The sequence below is a fragment of the Octopus sinensis genome, linkage group LG10 (genome assembly GCF_006345805.1).
Source record: "Octopus sinensis linkage group LG10, ASM634580v1, whole genome shotgun sequence".
Taxonomy (NCBI): Eukaryota; Metazoa; Mollusca; class Cephalopoda; order Octopoda; family Octopodidae; genus Octopus; species Octopus sinensis.
This window is the reverse complement of record NC_043006.1, coordinates 35991917-36001916: the sequence shown is the minus strand read 5'-3', so window position 1 is coordinate 36001916 and position 10000 is coordinate 35991917. Positions and strand designations below refer to the sequence as shown.

At 36.1% G+C, this 10000-nt stretch overlaps 1 protein-coding gene across 2 annotated transcripts in view; it reads left to right on the top strand.

Annotated features, from left to right (window-relative positions):
• The window catches only part of LOC118765089, a 57799-nt gene that overhangs the window by 27296 nt on the left and 20503 nt on the right, over positions 1-10000 (top strand). For both annotated transcript variants that reach the window (XM_036506554.1, XM_036506555.1), the window contains exons 7-8: positions 1073-3056; positions 9392-9603. In XM_036506554.1, coding sequence (XP_036362447.1) covers positions 1073-3056; positions 9392-9603 — 2196 coding nt within the window. The remainder of the gene's footprint in view (positions 1-1072; positions 3057-9391; positions 9604-10000) is intronic.

Sequence of the window (10000 nt, the reverse complement as noted above, 5' to 3'; positions counted from 1 at the left end):
AGGTCTTTCGTGATACTTTGAAAACCAGGAACTTTTCAGCACCCCTTCATGTATTGGGTTACCAAATAATTTCGTTCGTTTGTTCTTTAAGCTTGTTTTCCATAAGCAGTTTTAAGAAATCAGTCGATAATATATTTTCCATTATTGATCACAACATCTTGTGAACAATGATGGGGGATCGTTTTATTGACGGTTTTGTTACAATAGATGAAGAATAAGAATTAAAATAAAAGGAGGAAACGAACGAATTTCTCTGTAGACCAGCTAGACAGATAGTGACATGCGTTGAATATTTTGCGAGGATATACATATCTTCCAGTTTCTAAGATACTTATGATGCGGTACAGGTTTTTGTTTCTCGTAAACGGAACGAGAAGAAAGGGTACTTTAGAAAACTCAATGTTCGGCCATGAAGTGTAATGTTGTTGCAAATAATTGGAAGAAGTCTAGAAGGTTGCAAATATAGAGGAATTAGAGTCTGTCTTATGACTAACTTTTTTCTTAGTGGACGCTATCTAGATATGCTTTTCAACGTCACGCTATAAATTTCTGACCCTTATCATTAGCTTTAATCAATCCTCAGTCTCATATTGTGTGTGTGTGTGTGTGTGTGTGTACTAATAATATCAATGTACCTGTGTGATCAGTAAATCCATAACTATTTCTGATAGTTCGAGTTCAGAGACAGAACATTAACACATTTAAACATTACATTGTACAAAGAAAAAAAAACAGAACATGACTACGCTTGGTGGTGTTATGTTTTCACGCATTACATTATCTTAGCAGACAACAACAGACATTATCTAGGAGGTAAAGACCCTCTTTGGTCATGAATGACCATGGGATTACACATAGAAAGTTACCAGCCGAGGTACAAGTCCGGGTAAGCTTGTTTGTGGAAGAACAACAGTCGCCCATGCATACCAGCCTCCCCTCCCCTCTCCATCGAAGTTATCACTTATGTATATGTCACAAAATTCATACTTGATCTTAAGTGATGATAATGATGATGATGATGATGACAGAGTTGATATTGTCAATTAATAATGATTTCTGATATTTTTTTCAGTGTGGTGGCCGCAAGTACGAAAATATGCTCTAAAGACAAACTGCTTTCCTGATGAAAAACCGAAGAAGATAAGTATTTTTTATGCTTCTATCAAAGTAGCTTCTATAATATCCAGTGTTGCTATTCACTTTCATATAACAACCAAAGAGTCAGTGGATTCCAGTCAAATATTTCCTGAATTAATTCGAGGAACTGCCCAATTACTAAAATGGAAGATTGGACTCCCATTAATTTTGAATTTTACCTCAGCTCTCTTCTCTCACGCATTGGCATACTTGGCGTTAGCCTTATCTGTTACTACATTTGGGCTGGTTATTCCTTCCGTGGCCTCTACCGCTGCAACTGTTGCTTTGTCTCACACTCTTCTCGGGCCACGAATCTTCGCCATTCAGGAAGAAGCAGATTTTAGGACGTTTCTCCCAATCGCTTTTGCTACCGTGGTAGCATTCATACTCTGGTGTTATCCTTATTTGATAAAGACCTCTGATCTGGTTCCCAAACCACCTTTCCTATTTATGCCATTCGAAGGAGTTTTCCATTCTTACGGATGGGACAATATATTCTTCGATCAGTATCTTATTCTTGGCATTAAAGATTTGAAGATATACGAGAATGAAGCCGAAAAGAAAATGTCGGAGATTGGTAAAACTAGATTAAGTCGGATATTTATTTGCACAACAATGTACAGAGAAGCTGACTATGAAATGGGTCGTTTCCTAATGAGCCTCCGCGGTCTTTCAACTTCTTCAAAATTAAATGATGTCATACTGGAAGCACACGTATTTATGGACAACGGTTGTACGTCGGCATCACTTAATGAATTCGCTCAGCAGCTCGTAGAACTTTCACAAGAGAAACTGAGCTTAAGTATTTCCGATGGAATCTGTGCAGAGACTCCTTATGGCATTCAGATCGCTTGGAAGCTTCCTGGTGGTATGCCATTTTTCATCCATTTCAAAGACCCGTTGAAAATTAAACCAAAAAAGCGATGGAGCCAAGCCATGTATTTCCAGTATATATTGCAGTTTCGGTTGAGACCCGGTGTAAATCGATGTGAAATGAAAACGGGAACGTTTTATTCCATCCTTGAACATCAGACAGAAAAGACGACAAAGAAGCAAAATAGTGACCTTGTGCAAAAACTCACTTCTCTTGTAGGAAATGAACCTTTGAATCAGTCTGAGGGCTGTGTGGACTGCAGTACTACTGGACATTCCAAGAATCATGTGAAGAAAGACAACACTCATTCGAATGTACGAAGGTCGAGTATATTCGGCCACAACATCGAGAAAGTTGGATATCCGACACTTTTCACAAATCAGAGCTCTGTTGAAATTTCATCTGTAGATGTCCTCCCCAATAAAACTGGACAAACTGAACATCCGATACAAGCTGAGGTGTCTGAGTTAAAGACATCATCAACAGCATCTTCATTTGTGAGTGATGACCAAATAGATAATATGGCGGAACTGAATGTGTCAAGGATTCCACAACATTCAGGGTATATAAATCTTGCATTCGAAACCACAGATTCCACCGATGAAGCAGCTGGGAAAGAGGCAGTGTTAGAGGAAACGAATAAAAAGGAAGCAATTATGTCAAATATAATGCACCAAACAAAACCAAGTGTATCAAATTCTGATTCCGACTCGTTTTCTGATATCTCTTCTGTTTCGTCGCTTGGAAGCACAAACAATTCATCAATACAAGGAACCGATGTAAAAACCAAGATGTCTCTCACAACGAAGACTACGAAAAAGTGGAGCCCCTCTCCACTGCCCCTCTTGGAGAGTATTGTAACGTCACTTCCAAAAGCTAAGGTAAGTCGGATGAGCTTTGATGAAGTCCCATATGCAGAGATTACTAAGGTTTCTACTCAACGTCCCAGATGTTCCGACGATACTTTCAAGGACAGAACAGATACAGCATCACATCTGAAGAAAACATGTGGAGAACCGCATCAAGAAAACACATCAAATGCAAGGTAAATATAAAGCTTGTATTGTGTTAGTATCAAGTTAACTAAAAAGATAAGCATAAAAAATAGAGATGAGATGAAAAACTTTGGCAGATGTTTCAAATAAATTTAGTATTGTCATGTGTAATTAGTAGAAATAAATGCAGTGTTTATGTTTCAAAGCGTTAAGTATTTGAAAGGCTAATCCTCTTGAGTAATACAACAGATTATTCCTCTCACGGAAGTTTATTTAAATTCTTACATATATGAGAGGAGTTTAGCTTAGCACCGAAAGTCAACAAATAACCGTAATTTACACCTTAACCCTACTGGATACTGCAACGAAATGTTTGTAAATTGTTGTTTTCCAGTTTACATTTTGTTACATTGAGTTACAAACAGTTGGATGGCCCCATCTCTCTGTATCTCTCGCTGAATATGCATGCATGAAAATATGTATGTATATCTATCTATCTATCTATCTATCTATCTATCTATCTATCTATCTATCTATATATCTATATCTATATCTATCTATCTATCTATCTATCTATCTATCTATCTATCTATCTATCTATCTATCTATCTATCTATCTATCTATCTATCTATCTATCTATCTATCTATCTATCTATATACACAGATAGATATATAGACAGATCGATAGATAGATTGATAAGACAAAGTATAAATGTTGGTCATTACAGATTTTTCTTTATTGTAGTAAATTTGACTTACGACTGTTTCCTGTAGCCATTGTAGGTTCGTTATTCATAGGTTTACTCAATCGGCCCATTGATCTGTTTCTTTCACTAATAACTATATATTGTTGGAACCCTCTAAAATAAAAGGACGAAATATAATTCAACCTTTTCACGCACACACACATATATATACGCACACACAGACACACACACATACACACAGACACACATACAGACACAGACACTGAGTGACTCACGCACACACATATACACGCATATCGTTTGACGAAATTTCGTTAAAAGCGGTTGGGACAATCATACCACGTAATTTCAACGTTAACAGAGTATCTTCAGCAACAGGCACTCTACCGCCGGAGAACATCAGACCGAAAATCTGTCGAACGTTTATAATTTAAAACTGACTAAATACTCCGCGAGTCGCGAAAAGCATCAGGTTGTTTATAAAGTAGCCATTAGCATTGGAAGCAGCTTTTCTGATGACTATTACTTTGCATATTCATTTTACAGAACGGTTACCGCAGCCTACGTCCTTCTTAATAACACATCTGAACACATCTCATCGGTAGATGAGATGTGTTAAGATGTGTTATTAAGAACGCGATGACATTTACGGACAACTGCTTATGATTTGGGTGATATATTCAGTGTTATGTATGAATATGTGTATGTATGTAAGTATGTATGTAAGCATGTCATTATTCAGTATATTTCAAGATGTCTTGCTAACAGAGATCTAAGAGTCCTTTATTGGAATTTCAGCATCAACAAAAGGGTATTTTTGTTTTTATGTATGTATGTATGTCTGTATGTATGTATGTGCAGATTTGTATTTTTATGTATGTATTACCATGCATGTAGTTACATATCTAGACATGCTCATATATATCTAAATGAGAAACTTTAGGAAAGTTTTACAGACTTTAACAGTTCCAGTCATGGATTGGATATGTATGTATGTATGTATGTATGTATGTATGTATGTATGTATGTATGTATGTATGTATGTATGTATCGGACTGGATACCCGATCACCCGGCTAAACCATTGGGAGTGAAGGCCTCCTAGCCTTTGTTAGGGCATCCTTCTAGGAGAAGGTAACTCAGGTAACTGGGATAACTCCGACATAAAACCTGCGGCTCAGTGGTTACCGATGATGTTGACTTGTCCTTCTTTTCGGATTATGGCTGCTGTTGATTAGTGAGTGGGATTGACTCAGTGTACAGCCTTTCCTCACTTTAAAAAAAATCTCCTTGCACAGGCATTGCACGATAACAACATTGATTAAGCTTCGTGCAATGGCCACACTCGATAACGAGGTGGCAGCCACCATATATGTATGTATGTATGTATGTATGTATGTATGTATGTATGTATGTATGTATGTATGTATGTATGTGTGTATGTATGTATGAATGTATCTATCTATCTATCTATCTATCTATCTATCTATCTATCTATCTATCTATCTATCTATCTATCTATCTATCTATCTATCTATCTATCGCTATACATATATACACATACATAAACATATATTTTTAATTGGCATATGTAAATATACCTCCTAGAATTTCTTTGGTCTTTTCGTTATGACATAACTATTTGAACAAGTGTTTCCCTTCAACACTGACACCTTCTTGCTATTTTGGAAACAACTGACGTGTTTGATCTCTTGTGCCTATCATTAAATAAACAAGTGTGTAAATATTTATATAAATATCGAATTACATTCTAGAAATTCAAGAACGTTTAGCTTTTAACATTGAATAAATTGACGAAGTTGTTTAATTAGCCGATTTCTTCTACTTATTCATTTAACACAAGTATATGAAGTATAGAAAATACATGAGCACACACACATACGCGCGCACACACACACACACACACACACACACACACACACATATATGTAATGCGAATTTTTAAATATTTAACTCTATATGCACATGTATGTATACATCTCTACATTTCATGTATGCATACAGTACGTGTGTGTATACATACATACATATACATATATATGTATATATATATGTATATATATATATATATATATATATATATAGCAGCAAAATTTAGGAACGGCCATAATAGGCCATTCAACCCACTAGAAATAACAGCCAAGGCTTCAACCGCAAAACAATATTAATTCCGTAAACCAGGAGAAAATTTAAAAAACATTTACCCTGTAATACTTTATACGATGCATCGTTTCGTCTATTCTTTAATGGTAAATCAACATGATTAAATTAAATCAAGCTAATCTTCCATAGGCCAGTAGATTCATCAGTAAAGTCAGCCAGATCGGGGCAGATATTTTCACGAGGCAGTTCCACTACTGCCTCGGCAATATCTGACCTAAAATTTTCAAATCATCGCACTCGTGCCAAATTTATCGGCAGCAAATATAAGCTGCCGATTCCATTACGGAATCAAACAGAAAATTCATAATTAATCAATATAGGGTGGCAAAAAATTTCGCAGAATTTTTTTGCCACCAGCGGCCTAGTGGGAAAAAAAGTAAATAGTCATAGACCATTTATAAATTCAACAGCAAAATTTTCAAATCATCGCACTCGCGCCATTTGAAAATTTGAAAATTTTAGGTCAGATATTGCCGAGGCAGTAGTGGAACTGCCTCGTGAAAATATCTGCCCCGATCTGGCTGACTTTACTGATGAATCTACTGGCCTATGGAAGATTAGCTTGATTTAATTTAATCATGTTGATTTACCATTAAAGAATAGACGAAACGATGCATCGTATAAAGTATTACAGGGTAAATGTTTTTTAAATTTTCTCCTGGTTTACGGAATTAATATTGTTTTGCGGTTGAAGCCTTGGCTGTTATTTCTAGTGGGTTGAATGGCCTATTATGGCCGTTCCTAAATTTTGCTGTTGAATTTATAAATGGTGTATGACTATTTACTTTTTTTCCCACTAGGCCGCTGGTGGCAAAAAAATTCTGCGAAATTTTTTGCCACCCTATATTGATTAATATATATATATATATATATATATATATATGTAACTATGAGTATATGACAATATTAATGTATACATATAAGTATATGCATTGCATATGCATATATATATATATATTTGTATATATGCATTTATATGTACAGTGTGTTCGAGCTAAATTTGACGACTATTTGTGCTTCTTTTTTTTATGAATAGCTTGATGTATTGATGAACAGTCAACGGCGTTGGAGAGCATAAAGTTTAAAGCTGTATTGAGAAAAAGTTACCCAACTAGGAAAAATATTTCTCAGTATCACGATGATTCGAACCGAGTATCAGAACTCTCACATCGTGACGGCTGCGCAATGCTCGGTGAACACTGCAATGGCTGTAAGAGGTGTCCTAGACATCATGAAAACCAAGTTCTCCAGACTGTGATGGTCTTTCAATGCGTCTCCACTGGGAATGGTGTCATGCCTTCCCATATCCTTCAACAGGGCCTTTGATGCAGATTCTCTGCTCAGCTTTCTCTGTCATTGTCAATGCGACGATCACACGCTACACACCTTCCTTCCAAGCACTACTTTAAACGGCAGAAGTAAGCTAGACCTTTAAAACTTAGTGCACATGCATAACAATATTCAAGGTCAATCTATGCCAAGCGGCTTTACCCTTCGTACTTTAGCTTCGTTACTATAGCAACAGTCCGAATACTTATTGATGAGACCATCTACATACATACATACATACATACATACATACATACATACATACATACATACATACATATATGCATACATACATACATACATACATATATACATACATACACACACGCATGCACACAGTCTGATCACAAAGACTAACCATGAAAAAATCCCAACAAATCACACATGCCCTTCCCAAACAGTTGCTATCACATGTACGCACACACACACTATGCAAAAAACAGTGGCTCTCGCCCGGGGTTTACAAGACCCTCGGGAGACGAAATAAGATTTTGCTGTTAAATTTTATCTGCACTAAATTAGTTATACTTCTATATTACATATAATAATTGAACAATTTTTTATACGAGTGGCTGTGTGGGAAGTAGCTTGCTTAGACACTACATGGTTTCAGGTTCAGTTCCACTGCGTGGAATCTTGGGCAAGTCTCTTCTACTATAGCCAAAGCCTTGTGAGTAGATTTAGTGGATGGAAACTGAAAGAAGCCCATCGTGTATATATATATATATATATATATATAATATATATATATATATATATATATATATATATATATATATAAACATATGTATCTGTTTCTGCGTTTGTCACTCCCACCATCGCTTGGCAACCGATGTTGGTGTATTTACTTAGCAGCTTGGCAAAAGAGACCGATTGAATAAGTACTAGGCGTACAAAGAATAAGTCTTGGGATCGATTTGTCCGACTATTAGGCAGTGCTCCAACATGGCCGCAGTCAAATGACTGAAGCAAATAAAAGAATGAAAGAATCAATTCTTAATAGTGCTTAATTATAAAAATATGATAGGAACTTTTAAACTATCGAATGTCTATGAGGGTCCATTTGAGTAAAATAGGAATCGAAGGAGTCCATATGCACAAAATGGTTGATAAACAATCCCATGATGCATTAACAAAGGCTTAGAAACAACGAGACAGATACGGAGTAATGAGAGCATGTCATTGATGAAGGCGTTAACGGCGACGAAATAGCTGAGTGGATTGACTGGAAGATTAATCAAGCGATTAATTAATCGCTGAAAGTGCCAATTAGTTGATTAAATCAATATTATGTACATAAAACTGGGTGGTGATCAGGCAGAATTGTTAGCACGTCGGACGAAATGCTTAGCGTCATTTCTTCCGTTTTTCGGTTCTGAGTTCAAGCGCCACCGTGGTAGACTTACTTTGTCTTTCATCCTTTCGAGGTCGATAAAGCAAGTACTATTTGAACATTGGGATCGATCTAATCGACTTAGTCCCTCACTTAAAATTGCTGGCCTTGTGCCAAAATTTGAGACCAATACTATAAAATTAGACAGAAGGAGTATATGTGTTTGCTATTGGTACAATGAACCCTCGAGTTACAACGACATCTACATAAAAAGCATTTTACATAATGTGTCTTGCAAAACAGACACAAGCAAAAATTACAAATACCATACACACACACACACAAACATACATACATATACAATTTACAAAAGAGTTACTAATAGATTCATGCTTTCAAGATACAATAAATCGGGAGATTTATACATGGTCCATGTAAATTGTGAATAGAGAAGATATTTATCTCTCACTTGATGGAGCACTTTTTTTATTGATCTTACATCTAACGGAACTATATATCCGTATAGGCATGTGTATATATGTATATGCGTATATGTATAAATAAATAGATAGATAGATACACACACATATATGTATATGAGTATACATACATACATATACATATATATATATATATATATATATACAAATATACGCATATATATAGAGTCATACTTATACAAGTGTGTGTATATATATCTAATGCTATGGATTGTTTGTGAACACGATGACCTGCACACCCGGAACATGCCAAAAATATAAAAAAACAACAAAATAAAAAAAACAAAAAAAACTTACAGTATTTCTTTTTCGGTTGTTTTTTTCTGGAATAGATGGACGTCAACAACAGATGAAGTTGTGGATGAGAGTCAAGTCTATATTCTGGCCACTGATGCTGATATGGAGTTTAAGGACACTGCCGTTTTGGAATTACTTCAGATGAGCAATAACGACAAACGTATAGGCGCTGCCTGCGGCAGAACACATCCTCAAGGGAAAAGGACTGGCCCGGTGGTGTGGCATCAAATATTTGAATACGCAAAAGGTTATTAGAATTGATTTTAGGCTCAGGCATGGTTTGAATGGATGAGAAGCTTGCTTTGCAATCCATGAGGTTTCGAGTCCAGTCCCAGTGCACAACTTCATGGACTGTTATTTTTACTGTTATTCCTGGCTGACAAATGGCTTGTGAATGAATTTGGTCGATGGAAACTGTATATGAGTCCGTCATATATGTATGCATATATGTGTGTATATATGTGTGTATCTTGGCGTTTGTGCTTGTACCCATACTACTTGAAAACCGGTGTAGGTTTGCCTTGCATCTCCATAAATTAGTGGTTCGGCAAAATTGAAACGATAGAATATTTTTCAGACTTAAAAGCCAGTTATGAGGACCCTTTATTTGATTAAAATTTTCAAAGCGGTGCTCCATCATGGCC